This window comes from Pelodiscus sinensis, chromosome 27 (assembly GCF_052426305.1).
Source record: "Pelodiscus sinensis isolate ZL-2025 chromosome 27, ASM5242630v1, whole genome shotgun sequence".
NCBI classification, from domain to species: Eukaryota; Metazoa; Chordata; order Testudines; family Trionychidae; genus Pelodiscus; species Pelodiscus sinensis.
In genome coordinates this window covers 6,036,114-6,051,752 of record NC_143078.1, presented here as the reverse complement: position 1 = coordinate 6,051,752, position 15,639 = coordinate 6,036,114, and the positions used below count along the sequence as shown (strand labels likewise).

General features: G+C 45.6%; 1 protein-coding gene across 1 annotated transcript in view; it reads left to right on the top strand.

The window, feature by feature from the left end:
• LOC102447148 (complement receptor type 2-like) overlaps window positions 1-15,617 on the top strand; it is a 58,619-nt gene extending 43,002 nt beyond the window's left edge. Inside the window, exons 22-29 of the mRNA XM_089773563.1 lie at window positions 24-212; window positions 2,865-3,047; window positions 4,838-5,017; window positions 5,183-5,365; window positions 6,564-6,749; window positions 7,983-8,162; window positions 10,137-10,336; window positions 11,370-15,617. Of these exons, the coding sequence (XP_089629689.1) occupies window positions 24-212; window positions 2,865-3,047; window positions 4,838-5,017; window positions 5,183-5,365; window positions 6,564-6,749; window positions 7,983-8,162; window positions 10,137-10,336; window positions 11,370-11,528 (1,460 nt within the window). The 3' untranslated portion in view covers window positions 11,529-15,617. The remainder of the gene's footprint in view (window positions 1-23; window positions 213-2,864; window positions 3,048-4,837; window positions 5,018-5,182; window positions 5,366-6,563; window positions 6,750-7,982; window positions 8,163-10,136; window positions 10,337-11,369) is intronic.
• The last annotated feature ends 22 nt before the right edge of the window (window positions 15,618-15,639 follow it).

The window sequence follows — 15,639 nt, the reverse complement described above, 5'->3', positions numbered from 1 at the left end:
ATGTTTTTTCTCTCCAATTATAGCTTGTGGCCAACCCCCGAACATCTCCCACGGCCAGTACAATGTCTGGAGCAGGAGAACTTTTGTGGTTGGATCGTTAGTAACTTACAAATGTGATATAGGTTTCTCATTTGTTGGACAAGCCAACATTCACTGTCTGACTGGTGATGAAGGGACGCCTATCTGGAGTGAGCCTACCCCTGAGTGCGAAGGTAACTCATTGTGTGTTACACCAAACTGACGCATATAGGAAAAGGATTTTTGAATGGTCTGGAGCAAAGTATCCTCTTAGCATCCACTGTCTGCCATCTCTGTTGACCACTCTTTTCTAATGCCTTATGTGTTCCCAACAAACTATCCCCTGACATGCCCCATACCAGTTTCCTCTCTCCCTCAGCATCCATATATATGGTCTTCTGTTTGGCCCACATCCAAGCTGTTGCTTGTCTTCCTTTCCCACTGATTTCTCCACCACCTGCACCTGATTCTTATTCTGGCTACTGGCTATACAGCATTCCGTTATGCCTATAGTCCTTCCTCCCTGCATACAGCAGCAGTAAGTTTGCAGGAACACTCTGAAGTTGGAATGACCTTGGTGGCTTGACTTAGCAGCCAGAAGATGCAGGGTGGAGTTGGCGGCGTGGAAGGTGTTCATGCATTGAATGCTGCATTGTCCCATCGCCAGGATACCCATATCTCCCCAGGAGATCTGTCAATTGTCAAAATTGATCACAAATCCAGTGCTATAAGAAATTATCCGTTCCAGCTGCCTCTGGAAATAAGAACTTTCCTTAAGCACAAAGATCAACAGAAAGATTAAGAAAATGTGATCTTGTTAGTCATGGGGTTTTTTTTTTTAAGTGTTCAAATTGCTTGGAAGATAGATCAGCAGCCCTCTTAAGTGTCTTGGCTTTCATCGTTCCCTGTTTTACACTTAGCCCAACATCTTTGTTTTCCCTCTGTGGTTGAAAATGGAAGGATAACTATAAATATGTCTGAAAGGGGAAGCCATTTAATCTGTCCCTTTAACAACGAGTAGTCCTGTGGCACCTTAGGGTACGTCGACACAGCACTCTTATTTCAAAATAAATTTTTCCGGAAGATATATTCCGCAATAGCTTATTTCAAAATAATACATTTACAGGGAAGCCTCAGAATTAATCCAAGGCAGGCTCCCCTAATGTGGATGTGCCACCTTGATGTGGAGCCCCAGAAAGAACTGGGGAGTAATTACTTTGAATGGCCCTGGGGAGGAGCTATTTCGAAATAGCAACAGTGGAGCCTCCACACAACTGTTATTTCGGAAGACAAGTTATTCCTAGTGGAATGAGGTTTACAGAAATTGGAATAAGCCATCTGTTATTTTGAATTTATTTCAAAATAACGGAATTACTGTGTAGATGCTCGCATTGTTATTTCAAAATAACAATAGTTATTTCAAAATAACTGTGTTGTGTACATGCACCCTTAGGCTGTGTCTAGACTACATGGCTCCATCGACGGCATAAAGCTTCGAGGCATAAAGGATCTGATGATGAAGGGTTCTGGGGTCGGCTGATTCCCGTCTAGACTACTGTGCTGTGCCGACAAACAGCTGATCGGCACAGCGCGGTGGCCATTTTGATGTAAACGAAGCAGCTATTATTTAAATCGCTGCTTCATTTTGGTGTGTCTAGTAAACTCATCTACATGGCTTCGTCGACGGAGCTATGTAGTCTAGACACACCCTTAGGGTATGCCTACATTAGCTCATTAGTTCGAGCTAGGTACGCAAATGAGGGCAACCGGAGTTGCAAATGAAGCCTGGGATTTAAATATCCCGGGCTTCATTTGCATGTTCCCGGGCGCTGCCATTTTTAAATCCCCCTTAGTCCGAACTCCATGCCCGCGGCTACACATGGCATGGAGTAGGTAGTTCAAATTAGGATCTCTGCGTGTAGCCGCGAGCACAGAGTTCGGACTAGGGGGGATTTAAAAATGGCGGTGCCCAGGAACATGCAAATGAAGCCCGGGATATTTAAATCCCGGGCTTCATTTGCAACACCAGTTGCCCTCATTTGCCTACCTAGCTCGAACTAACGAGCTAGTGTAGACATACCCTTAGAGACTAACACAAAGACATGGAACCATGAGCTTTCATGGGTAAAACCCACTTCATCAGATAGATTGGAATGGAAATAACAGAAACCAAGATATATATCTGTATTGATGAAGCTAATTAACTGGACTGGATGTATCCCAATCATAGCTTTTGTTGTGAAAATGCAGATGTTAAAGGCAGGAGAAATTGGCTTTGTAATGATCCAGTCAGTTAATATCTTTTAAGCCCAGGGTAACAGTGTCAAACATGTAGATGAATTCCAGTTCTTCAGCCTCTCTCTCTAATTGGTAGGTGAAATTCCTTTGTAGAACGATGGCTACTTTTAAATCCATGGGTATTTACATACAGCATCACTCTTGAGCTTTCTATAACAAAAGCTGCCTAGTCAACTGCAGCAAAGCAAGTCCATGCCTGGGTGATAATACATAGGTTTTCCTTTGTCTGGTGAGTGGGATGTATATAAATGATGGACTGAGCTATGAATACTTCTCTAGCACATATGACGTATGGGGGAGGGGGACATGGTGCCAGCACACGATTTGGCAATGGAAAGCTCCGAATACTAATCCTGGTTCAGTTCTAATCCTTGTCTTCCTCTCGGGCTTTGGGCAAGTCTCTTTGCTTCTCTGCCTCAGTTTCTCTGTTTGTAAAATAGTTTCCTTCCTTATTTGCCTTGCAGAGGTGTTGGGAGGATTAATCAGTACTTTAAAAATGTGCATTAAATAATCAAAGGATCTGGAAAGCCTACTTTAATGTTTTGCAGAGATTCAGTGTCCAGCCCCACACATTGAAAATGGGATCCTGAAGTCTCCACTTCCACATAACTACACATACAGAACCAGTGTAACATTGGACTGTAATATCGGTTATATCCTCCGGGGCAATGAGCAGATTCAGTGCCAAATGGATGGGAAGTGGTATCCTCCAGTACCAGTCTGTGACCTAGGTAAGTGTGTGACAGAGTACAGCGATACTTTGTGGGGTGTCCAGGCTGGGGGAAGGCCATATGAGGCTTTCTGCAGAATGCAGTGTCTGGGGTCAGTCTGCACCAGATAAAAGCAGCCGTAAGTTTGGGAGGGGATTCAGATGCTGGGGCAGTTAATTTTCACCTGCGGGGAGGTTGGAAAAGTTGGATTTTGACTTCTGGATTTGTATATGTGAGATGTTTTGGTGCCTGTCCTTTCCCAGCTCTGGGGAGAACAAAGAGCCAGCTTTTACCCAAGAAAGTGCCTGTGAATTTCATTTTACAAACGCTAGACGCGCCACCTGAGATATCCCTGTGACAAAAAACATGGAGCTTCCTTATTGTCACAGGGATGGAATATGAAAACAAATGCCCCTGTTGGCTAAAAATGGCCCCATAGGCGCACTCCCTCCCAATTAATGTTCCTCTGACAATTCTTTTTCAGTCTGATAATACCCCTGCTGAGGGCTAACTACTGAATAGTCCCCCACTCCATCTGAAGTCATAGCCTACTAAACCTCTCATATGAAAAACAGGCTCTTCTGTAGCGTCCCTCTTGAATCAAAGTGCCAGGTTCCTGCATTTCTCCGCTTATTGGAACTCAAAACCAAAAGGAAGTAGAGCAAGCAATGCCCACCTTCACAAAAATGCAAGGTAACCAAGGGCTGCCCACCCACTGTGAGCTCATCTTCTTAATCTCCTGGGGTTTTCTCCAGCTCACTGTTCCAAGTATGAAGCCCTGGCCCACAGGTTTCCTTAGATCTTCCTTCTTGCTTGGTTGGAAGAGATCAGTGGGCAAACTCCATTGCTTTTATCCTGGAGTTTTTCCTGGCCCTTTCCCTTGAACAGCTGTTCACTACTGTTCTTTGGATAACTCCAGCAGCATTCCAGAACTTTGACCCGGTCTCCACGTCTCCTTCCCATTGCTGCCCAACCCAGAGCAGTGTCTTCTCTCCAGTCCCCTTGTATGGCCTCTTAATGAAGCAGATGCGGACACTGCTTCCTTCTTAAATAGGCTAATCCCCTCACCCCCCAGGACAGCGGGTGTTTTTATTTTGCAGTGATTTGTCACTAATTAGATACCAATATGAACCATACGAACGGTGTTATCAATGCCTTCACAGGAGATACGCACAAATTAGAGCATGATCCTCAGGCATCCCAAGATGTCTTTCCTCAATTAGCTGCCACAGTTGACGTTTTTGGCGTTAATCTCCCTGCCTCGTTTTTCCCATCTGTAAAATGGGGACAGTATTGCTGACCTTCCCTTTTGAAGGGTGTGGTAAGAATTCACTCTCCGGTGTTGATAAAGCACAAGGCTGGTGCTCAGAAAAGGTCCTATACAAATGGGAACTTGCTATAGGACATTAACTCTCTTCCCTCTTTTCATAAAGGGAGAACTTTTTGTTTTCAAGAAACGTGAAGAATGTAACAGTGTCACGGTTTTCCTTTTCATTCCATGCCGGGGCTAGCAGCACTACAGATTACTGCTCCTTGTGGTTTTCATGGCCTGCTGTCTCTACCCCGATGATAGCAAGTAGTCATTGCCATTTGTTTCCTCTCATAACTCCCCATCCCACAATTCAGCTCGAGTTGTTTTATATCATTGCAGGGACTGAACCAAATTCTGCACTCAGAGTGAGCAGAATGTCGGCCCCTGATTTCCACAGCTGGGTCTGACATGCCACATTCTCATAAGGATGCTTCATTCTTCATTTGTATCTGGGTGAAAACTGTATTTTATTGCTCCCTGTCTTGTTTTGCATTATTAGGGAGGTGTCCCTACCCGCCAGTATTTGATTATGCTGACAGAAACAATCCCAGAGAGTTTCTAGTTGGTACCACAGTGACCTACTCCTGCAAACCAGGTTACACACTCATCCCTGGAGTATCTCCCCAGCTGACTTGTCAAACAAATTTCAAGTGGCCTAAAGTCTCAGCGCTATGTCAGAGTAAGTAACTCGATTTTGGGCTGAATTTTCTTGGCTTTCATTGCTGTGCAAATTTAAGAGCTTATTTCAAGGGGGACACATTGGGGCCTACTGTTGGAATTTCTTCTATCTGATTCTGGGGAGGGGGAAGAATCTAAAACTCACTGTGTATTGCTGTTTGCTCAGGGGTGCGTTGTCCAACCCCGGTGATTGAAAATGGAAAACAGCTCTCTCCGACCAAAGCGCCGTACATGTACGCAAACCGCGTTGGGTTTCAGTGCAACCCTGGCTACATCCTCAAAGGCAGGGAAGAGAGTGTGTGCCGGACTGATGGGATGTGGTACCCTCCAGTACCATTCTGTGATAAAGGTAAGTATAAACAAGAAGAGAACCTGCTATTAAAAAGAAATATGCTGCCACAGATCTTAGTAGCAAGAAGACTGCCTCCCTACATCTCTGCATCTAGGGGGTGTATTAGGTCATTAATAAATAGCCAAAGGGCTGTTTTCTATCCAGTGATCTCATCTCATTCTGGCAGTAGGGGGATCAATATCCCTACAGTCTAATCTCAAGAATTTCTGGCTGAAGGTTAAATGTGACAGCCCAAGCGATCACCACCTCTTTTCTTCCTCTATTGGGGTATGTCTACACACGGACATTATTTCAAAAATAACTAGCCTTATTTCAAAATAACTTAGTCCGTGTCAACACAGCAGGCAGTTATTTCAAAATAATGTCAAAATACTCTCAAGCTGGAGGACTTCTTACTCCGACTCCTGTAAACCTCATTGTACAAGGAGCAGAGCAAGTCGGAGGAAGAGTGCTCTATTTTGAAATAAATGCGCTGTAAACGGTCCCTATTTCAAAATCAGCTATTTTGAAATAAGCTACACAACGGACGTAGCTCAATTTGCATAGCTTCTTTCGAGTTAAGTTCTGCTGTGTAGACGCACCCTGGAGGGTGTTAAATCTCACTTTCAGGAAGTTTTTTTTCATAATGTTAGTGCTTAATTTGTGCCAGGGAGTGTGAGACTGAGCCCCAGCATTTCTGGGTTTGCTGCATCAGTAATAAAAGTGTGGAAAAATGTTTCCTCGAGCCCTGGCACCTCCTTAATTACTAATTAAGCACTGCCTGAAGTGCAGCCTAAAAATTCCCTTTTGGAATGCCCTCCCATGAGTCCTAGCTCAGCCTGCTTGTGACATCCTCCACTGCCAATCCCCTTTCTTAGGTTTGGGTGGGATAGTGATGCACACAGAGGGAGATGTTGCGGGAAGGCTTAGCCGTGGGATTGAGAGATTTGTGAAGAGACTCAGGGAAGGTTGGTAGGTTGCAGGAGGGTTGGGTTGTTTGCCTAGGAGGTTCAGGAAGGATTATCACTATAGGGAGCTGATCTAGCCAATGCATTGACTTGGGGCCTGATCCTTCAAGCGGCTGAGCTTCAGCAACCCCACACTGAAGAGAATTTCAATATGATCTAAAAACCAAGCACTAGATTCCCTGTAACTAGTGTGCTCTTGAGTCCGTGAGAGGTGCAACAGGCCTTACAGTGTTTCTATCCATTTGTAGCCTGTGGTCGACCTCCCTCTATCACGAGTGGACATCACAATGGTGGGATCCAGGAATATTTCTCCTATGGCTCCCAAGTGACATACAGCTGCGGGGATAGTTTGTCCCTGGTTGGCGAGGCTTCCATTTATTGCACCTTGGATGGGGAGAATCTGACCTGGAGCAGGCCTGCCCCGCAGTGCAAAAGTAAGTCCTTTACTTCGCTCTCTCATGCAAAGGGGGAAGGGTACTTTCCGGAGGCCCGGGTAGAACGTCCCAAGGCTTTTGAGAAGTGTGGCTGATAATGAGCAGAGCTGTCTGCCACTCCTAATCCCACCCACTATCCTCTTTGGCGTCCAGGATTCCCGCTGATGTGGGTGGTGAAAAGCCAAGAGAGGGTGTGGCTATGGCACCCAGGTTCCCCTGACTCAAAGCAGCCCGTCCATACGGATCCCTGGGTGGGGACTGAAGCTGTGGGTGGTGCGTTACGTCTCCTGGTCTGGCGGCAAGCCCCACCCTGGAGTGCACATGGCTTCCCCCGCGGCGGGAGCTGCAAACTGCCAGAGCTGACTCAATCCCACTACTGTTACAATAACCATGTGGCTCTTCCAACTTCCATGTGACGGATCCCAGCAGGAGCAGCGGTTCTCGCAGCTCAGGTGGCATCCTGAGCAGTCTGCGTGCAGGAGACGCTTAACATGGACAGCCTGGCAGGTGCACTGGGGACTAGCCCATGAGATACTAACTTCAGGTGGAGTTGGAGCTGCTAAGGAGAGTTGAGCTGCCCTATCTAAAATGTTGGCCTGGAACCACCGCTGAACCTCCTCCACCATAGACCCCTGTTGTCAAACATAAAAATTAGCCCCACTCTGATTTTCCTGATTGGTCAGTGTTACCAGTCACTGGGTCTGAGTTCCAGCTGATGTCTGAGCCTCGCCCCCAATGACTTATTCCCCCACCTCCCTGACCCATCTCCTGGCTTTAGTACCCAACCCAGCTGTCCTGGTTTTGTCCCTTTCAGTGTGGGTCCCCCTGGATGCCACATCAGGGAGAGTTTGAGGGAACAGTCCGATTCCAGAAAAGGGAATAGCCCTGGTGGCTTGTGTGGTGATAAGAAGCTGGGGAGGAGAGGACAGCATGGAAGGCAATCATCCACATACCTACCTGCCATATAAATTCTTCTCTCCCCTGCCGATAGTCTCAGTGTCATTGTGAATCCACTACAGAGAGAGAGTGAAACATGAGCAGGGAGTTTTACACAGTGGCCTGCTCAAAGGTCAAGAATTGGAGACTCATATGTAGCAGTGGTTCCCCCCGCTTTCCCCCCCACACACACACACATGCTTAGCAAATGTGGAAACAGATCAGTGGCTATTTAAGTGCATTGGCTTTGTTTTGCGCCCTGTTGCGGGCGGACGTAACACCAGTTTTGTTGTTCAGTGGTTCGCTGCCCGAGGCCGGTGGTTGGAAATGGGAGAATGACCACTGCCCTGCACATGTTTACATACGGAGTCACTGTGGAGTTTTCCTGTGAGCAAGGCTACCTGCTCCATGGCAGTAGAACGAGTCGCTGTCAGGGTGATAGCACGTGGAACCCCCCTGTGCCAAGCTGTCAGCCGGGTAAGTGTGAGTGATGAACTGAGGTGTGGTGATGGGTCTGGCGCAAGTGGGCTGAGCCCTAGGAACAGCTCCACGGGGGGAGAGGTGTTCTGTGGACAGCTCTGGGAACCAAGGACTTTGAGTCTTAACCCTCTTCCTGCCCCAACTTAGTCTCCCTGTGGGACTCGAACAAGAGACTTCCCCTCTCTGCCTCCTTTCTCCTCGGTAAACCTACCCTGAGGAGGTGCCACGAGGATTCGTTGGAAAGTGTGCCAAAGAGAAATGCTAATCATGAATAATCACACATTGCTAACACTCCCCGGGCTATACTCTGCAAGGGAACCCCCCTCAAAGCTAGTATTTATCAACAAAATATATGTGTAATGGGATAAAGAACCAAACTACCCCAGTGTTTAGATCAGGGTAGCTTTCTTCGGGAGTGGAGCAACTTTAGGGATGGATTTTTCCACTTTAGAAATGGTGCTTATGAAAGTCTCCAGGCAGCTTGTGCCCTAATATCAAATCCTCAAGTTGAGTCAATGTCAACAAACAGTAAAGACTTCCCAGCCTGCAAAACAAGGCCTTCTGGCTGTCCCTTCGCCAGTTCACATTCGTTGGAGGGAATTGCTGAACGCTCTAGCCCGCAGGTTTCATAAGTCTGGCTCTGCAGTCACAGTCTTGAAGCTCACTACGTCTACAATGCATCCCTCTGCCGAAAGAGGGATGCAAATCAAGTTCTTCGGAAGTGCAAATGAGCTCAGGATTTAAATATCCTGGGCTTCGTTTGCATACTCACGTTCCGACGCTGTGCCGATCACACGCCCTTTCGAAAGTGAAAGTAAAGTGTAGCCGCGGTTCTGCCAGCAGCAGGGGCTCCTCTGGCAGATCCTGTACTCCTCAAAAAATGATATTTAAATCTCAGGCTCATTTGTACTTCTGAAGTGCTTGATTTGCATCCCTCTGTCGGCAGAGGATGCAGTCTAGGCACAGCCAGAGGCAGACTCAGACTTTGTTTCTTCTGCAGCAGAGACGTTATGCTGGAGAGAGTGTTCTGCCCAGGGTGTGAGGTGACGGGCGGTGGGGGGTGATTCCCCAATGAAACTTTCAGGACGCGGGGACCAAATCCCATTTTACACCTGGCCCCCCTCTGTTGCCAGAGGCCTTAGTGAACCTGAGAATCGGGTTCTGCATTCCTGTCTGCGTTCGGTGGACAGCCCTCGAGTAGCCCTTGCACTTGGCTCGCAGAGGTGGCTGTTTTGCTGGGAAAGGGGGTTTCTTACAATTATCTAATGGGTTTCTACAGAGCCAGTCACTGTGGCAGCTAATCAAAGCCTCTGGCATCCTGCCAGATAAAAGTTGCTACAGAAGCATAAAACCGTGTTAAGGATCAAATTCAGCTCTTGGTTCCACCCGTGTAAATCCCAGGCATCTCCACTGATTTACAATTGTCCCTCACTGCAGGGTGTGTGCGTACAGGGGTGGCCTGTGGCTATAGGCAGACTTGGCCGCCGCCTAGGGCGCTGCTGCCTGGGGCGCCCGACGATGACGTCAGTGCATTGACGGCCCTGCAGGCAGGGGCCCCGATTGCGCGTTCTGTGTGCGTAGGGAGAGGTGCCAATTTTGCAGTACACCAAAGAGGCTATTTGGGACACAGTTGTGCAAGGAAATGAACTTCACAGTTGTCCCAAGGCTGCCAAAAAAACCTCATTCAATAAGTCAACGAAGCATGAATGTAGCTGTTCCATGAACTGCCATGACACACAGTACTGGATGGAATTTCACTCTCGCCCTTTTCTTGTTGAACTCATGGTGTTTGTCTCTCCAGAGAGTCATTGTGGGTTTGATGTTATATGGAGTTTATTTCTCTGATTGAACCAAAACAGCTGCAGTGAAAAAAACATCAGGTCTTAAAGTATAGCTGCTTCTTTCCATTGCAGGCAAGGAGCAAAGCAGGTTGCTCACTGACCTGCCTTCTTGTCTGCTTTTTCCTTTCAGTTCAGTGTGCAAGGCCGGATGTGCAGTATGGAAGGTTGAACAGCATGTTAGACGGGAAAATGTGGTACAATGTGAACGAAAGCCTTGCTTTCAAATGCTCCCCTGGCTACCACTTCCCAACTCACTGGGACCTGCCTACAACAGACAGTTCTAGTGTTACTTGTTTGGCCAATGGCAACTGGTCAGCATTACCCAAATGTGTAAGTATGATGCTCCAGTTGGATTTCATGAAGTATTCTGCCCAATTTCTAATAACACTGTTTGGAATTTCTGAAGAAACTTTGATTCATTAAAATGATGAAGACTATGTGACCGAATAGGGAGATGTGCCATTGATACAATAGAAGGGGGAAATGTATTGATCTGAAAGCAAAAGAATAATCTCTCTCCTCCAGCACAGCTTTTCTGAGCCTTTGAAGTAAAAGATGTTCTCTCTTTCTAGTACTTATGCCATGCAAAAAAACAGTAAAATGTAGCAGGTAAAAATCTCACTATATAAAAATGTGGCCACGTTATAAAATAGAGTAGTTTAGCATGTGATGCATTCCATATTTGCGGATGAGCTAGGGCATAGTCTAATGCTATTGTAGTGAATAGATGACCATGTTGTTCAGCACTGTGAAAATGTGAATGGAAGCCTGGTTCTTGCGCAAGGCATTTACAGTCTAAAGTGTCTGATTCTGTAAGTTGTTCCGGACTCTCTGAAATGTGCTCAGTGCTATCAGCTCCGGGAGAAAGTCCATACGAATTGTGGGAATGGAGGCTGTTTCCAAATCAGGCCTGTGTCACACTGAAGAAGGGTTCAAATCCTAAAAGGAGCAAGCCTACTTCAGAGGGTAAATCTTTCTCTTCTGGAGCATAAGAGCAGTTTTCAAGTATCTAAAAAGGTGTTACAAGGATGAGGAAGAAAAAATTTTCTCCTTGACCTCTGATGATAGGACAAGAAGCAATGAGCTTAAACTGCAACAACAGAGATTTAGGTTGGACATTAGGAAACACTTCTCACCTGTCAGGGTGGTTCAACACTGGAATAAGCTACCTAGGGAGGTTGTGGAATCTTCATCACTGGAGATATTGAAGAGCAGGTTGGACAGACACCTGTCAGGGATGATCTAGTTGGTGTTTGGTCCTGTCATGCAGACAAGGGACTGGACTTGATGACCTCTCGAGGTCCCTTCCAGTTCTAGTGTTCTATGATTCTATAATCACATTCCCTCTTTCTCTGTTTCATAGAAAAAGCTTAGCAATTCTGAAGAATGTGCAGTGGTACAAGAGAGTAAAAGGCTTCTTGATTGTGATGTGCCTCTGACGGAACTGAGAACCCTGCTGGAACTGAACAAACTATATCTGGAGAATCAGAAACTGAAGCGGGAGATTAAAAAATTGCAATGAATAGCTGAAATCTGCCATCCGGATTGTAACAAACTGTCTCCTTTGGGTGCAGTTTATATAATTCCACTAATCACATGATGATTTGTACAGTTCATAGGGAACTTGCCAATATACCCAGGCTACGTCTAGACTGGCATGATTTTCCAGAAATGCTTTTAACGGAAAAGTTTACCGTTAAAAGCATTTTCGGAACAGAGTGTCTAGATTGGCACAGACGCTTTTCCGCAAAAGCACTTTTTGCAGAAAAGCGTCCGTGCCAATCTAGATGCGCTTTTCCGCAAAAAAGCCCCGATCGCCATTTTCGTGATCGGGGCTTTTTTGCGCACAACAAATCTGAGCTGTCTACACAGGCCCTTTTGTGCAAAAGCTTTGCAGAAAAGGGACTTTTGCCTGAACGGGAGCAGAATAGTATTTCCGCAAGAAGCATTGATTTCTTACAGTAGGAAGTCAGTGCTTTTGCGGAAATTCAAGTGGCCAGTGTAACAAACTGTCTCCTTTTTTTTTTTTGGCAAGTTTTTCCAGAAAAGCGGCTGTTTTTCCGGAAAAACTGGCCAGTCTAGACACAGCTCCACTGATCCAGGAAGAGAGAATCTAATAAATCAGGAGTCAGATTTTCTTATGCTGGTTATCACCGGTTAAGGATTGGTTTTGGCTCCTTCCTTTACATCTCAAGTCTGAACACTCCCCTCCCTTTGATAAACGAGATCTTTTAGGCCCTCTGACAAGTTTTAGGGGTTGTAGTAAAAGGGGTTGAATTGAGGTTGTTTCCATGAGGAAAGTGAAAGCAAGTAGAAGGACTAGATTGATCTGTATCAACTGAAGGTTGATTTTCCTACCAATGTCAGACCTTATGCAGCTGTAAATTTTATGCCAACAGCTTTCAGCTTTGCAGACATTCTATAATTGCTGCTTACATTTAGCTTTTATGAATTATAATTCATATATTCAGAGTAGGTATATGGCTTTTCTGCTATCTGATTAAACATCACTGCCCTTACAGATGTACATCCACTGGGAAAATCTAAGGGTTAACAAAGCAAATCTTTCCTGTCCTCTGTATTTAAAGCCAGCTCACAGATTTTCTTCCCAACCTAGCCACATCTAGCTTTGATACCATTGTTATCACCTGAGGCATTCTGCTAGCTATTCACACTCAACAGTAGATGGTAGAAATTTCATTGTAGAGAAACAGCTTGCTGAGACATTTACCCATTGCCCCCAAAATTCTTATTCCTTTGTGATCCAAATAATCTTTCCTGCATACGAGGGCTACAATAAAATGCAATTGTTATAACACCGGAGTGGTTGGTTGGTTGGCTGTAACTTTATCCCATTGGCTATAAGACATACAAATCCCCACCATTGTGCTTCAAAACTCCTTTTCCTGATGAGGAGTGGGAAAAATTGTCTCAACTTAGTGAGCAGTCTTAGCGTATATCTACACTACAGAGTTTTGTTGGAAAAACGGCCATTTTTCCAATAAAATTTGAGAAACGTCCACACCGCAATTGCGTTCTTCCACAAGAAAATCGAAAGAACAGAAGGGTTTTTCCAACCTTGGTAATCCTCATTCTATGAGGAAGAAGCCTTTTTGCAAAAGAGCTCTTTCGCAAAAAGGTGTATGTGTGGATGGGGAGGAGGGAGTTCTTTCAGAAGAAGAGGAAAAAGCTCAGGTGCCCTGGTGGCCATTCTGTCCATAGCAATCACAACTTACATGCTAGAGGGCATCCATTCAGTCTGGATGCTCTCTTTCGAAAAAGGAGATCACTTTTTCAATGCACTTTTGCAATGCTGATGCTCTCTTTCGGAAGAAGTTTTTTCAGAAGATTTCTGAAAAAAACTTCTTCTGAAAGAAGCCTACAGTCTAGACATAGCCTCAGTAGGGACTACAAGAAGGCTGGCTTTTCCTCTCCCAGCTAGAGCTCAGCTTGGAAACATATGCACTGCAGACAGTTTATCTGTCTGCTGACCACAGTGCCTCTTCTGTGGACTATCAGGAAACATAGGGCAATGCACTGTTGGGCTGGTATCATTACTCATGTTTATAGAGCAGGAGAGATTGGGTCAGATCCCCCAAACAAACAGAGATGACCAGAGGATAAGTAAGGATCCTTTGGCTAACATTTCCCTAGGAGAAAAATCTTGTGATTGGCCACACCAGAAAAACAAGTCCTACCTGCCTTGCCACTGCGAATCCTTAGCTGTATAAAACTAGGAGAAGCTGAGGGAGGAAAAAAAGCAGAGCTGAGAAGTAACATCTTCCCTCCACCTCCAAATGTCTGCTCTCTGGGCCACTGAGGGCTACTCAACTCCAAGCAGACATGATACTCTCAGGGTGGAGCAAATTGTATTTCCAGGAAGAGTAAGGCAGGGACAGAAACAGCGGTGAAAGTAACAGCATTTCTTACCGGTCCTGTCCTCTTGCAACCTGGGTCTCTACCAGCTCTTTAAATAGCTCCCTGCTGACTTGTGCCACAGCTCAGCCAGCTATTGCAAGAGCAGTGCGCCATGGTGCACCCCCTTCCTTTCTCTTGTGGACAGAAACCAGTGAAATCCGCACTGGCTTTGGATGGGGGCTCCAAAGAAGTTCACCTTAGAAGCTGCAGCTTGGACGTGTGGAATCAGTGCAGCTCTTTTAGGGTGACACTAGTTGCTTGTGTGTCCCCCTGTATTCTAGAGAAGCACCGCACCCCTTATCCAAACCAGTTTGACATCCTGGGCGGGGACTATGAATTTAGCTTCATTACATCTCAATTACTCATCTACCCTGGGCTTATGATACAACTGGGTGTTTTGCTGTTGACAAGTATCAGGCGAAACTATTTGATAGCCATCCATTTAAGGGGCATGCACCAAGTCAGCCTGAGCCTGTAGTCACCATTTCTCAAGCCGAGTTACACCTTACAAAGAGAGCAGCTCCATGTGCTAATTTTCCAGTGCTTTAAAGTTAAAAAGTCAATGTGGTTAAACAGAGGCATTTGTTCTCTAGCCTCTAACACAGCTCGGTTTCATTTCTAGCGTTCATTCTTGTTTCAAGATGTGCTGTTCCCTCTGACAAATGTAATATGCTGTGTGTGGTCTCTGAAATTTAAAATCTGTGTTCTATAAATGGGTTTTAATATTTATTAGTAGCAATAGCATGACTCACAAGTGCAGCGCCCTGAATGACAGACAGCTGGCTATTTTACAGCTCAGCCTATATTGTGTAAAAAAATTTGGCTTGGCCCCAAAGAGCTTTTCCATTCATCTGTCTCCAGTGGGGTGCCCCAGAAATTACCCCCTGTAAGGTGGCTTGTCTTACACCTTTTCCCTGTGTTGTAAAGAAACATTGTTTTGAACTGTCTGGTCCCTTTCCAAGCCACAGATGCCGTCCACAAACGGTGCACTCAGTTTCTTGCCTCGGTGTTGAACTTTTGTCAAAGTAAATCGCGTCAGAGGATGGAAGATTATTGCCATCCCAATCCCCTGCTAGATTAGATAATCCAGTTTCCACACATGATGTAACTGCTTTCTTTTCTCTATCAAATGTCCGCCTGCTCCAGTGCTAAAAAATAATATCTGCCAGGGGGCGGGGAGAGATGGTCGCAGCTCCACAATGATATTAATTGAGCTAGCTCATTGAAAATAAAGCCCAGGCCAAAGATGTATGAATTGGTATTTCTTTCCTGCTTGTGTTAATGGTTCTCTGTAATGGTCTGAGTTCAGTTTATTTTTTGTAGTGTCTTGTGTTTCCTTTTCCTGAAGAGAATCAGTCCTCCCTTGGCCTATTACCCTGGTGCACTTGCTCAGATGGAGGAGGTGACCTGCAGCCTCCATAGGAAGATGCTATGTTTGCCATCAGACAGGGATGTCCTACATAGAAAAGTGAAAATCTCTTTTCCAGGACCAACATCTGTTTCTGAAAGAGACAGTGGCCTTCAAAAAGAGTTCTGGGTAGCCACAGTGAATCAGACCAAAGGCCTATCTGTTATGCTTAAATGAAGCACATAAGATCTTTTATAGGGGAAAAGGCAGTACGCCGCATTTATTGAGAATACAACAGTTGCATATGCTTTTCAATCATTAACACGCAAACACACACACAGTCCTGCCAGACAATGATCCAGATTCT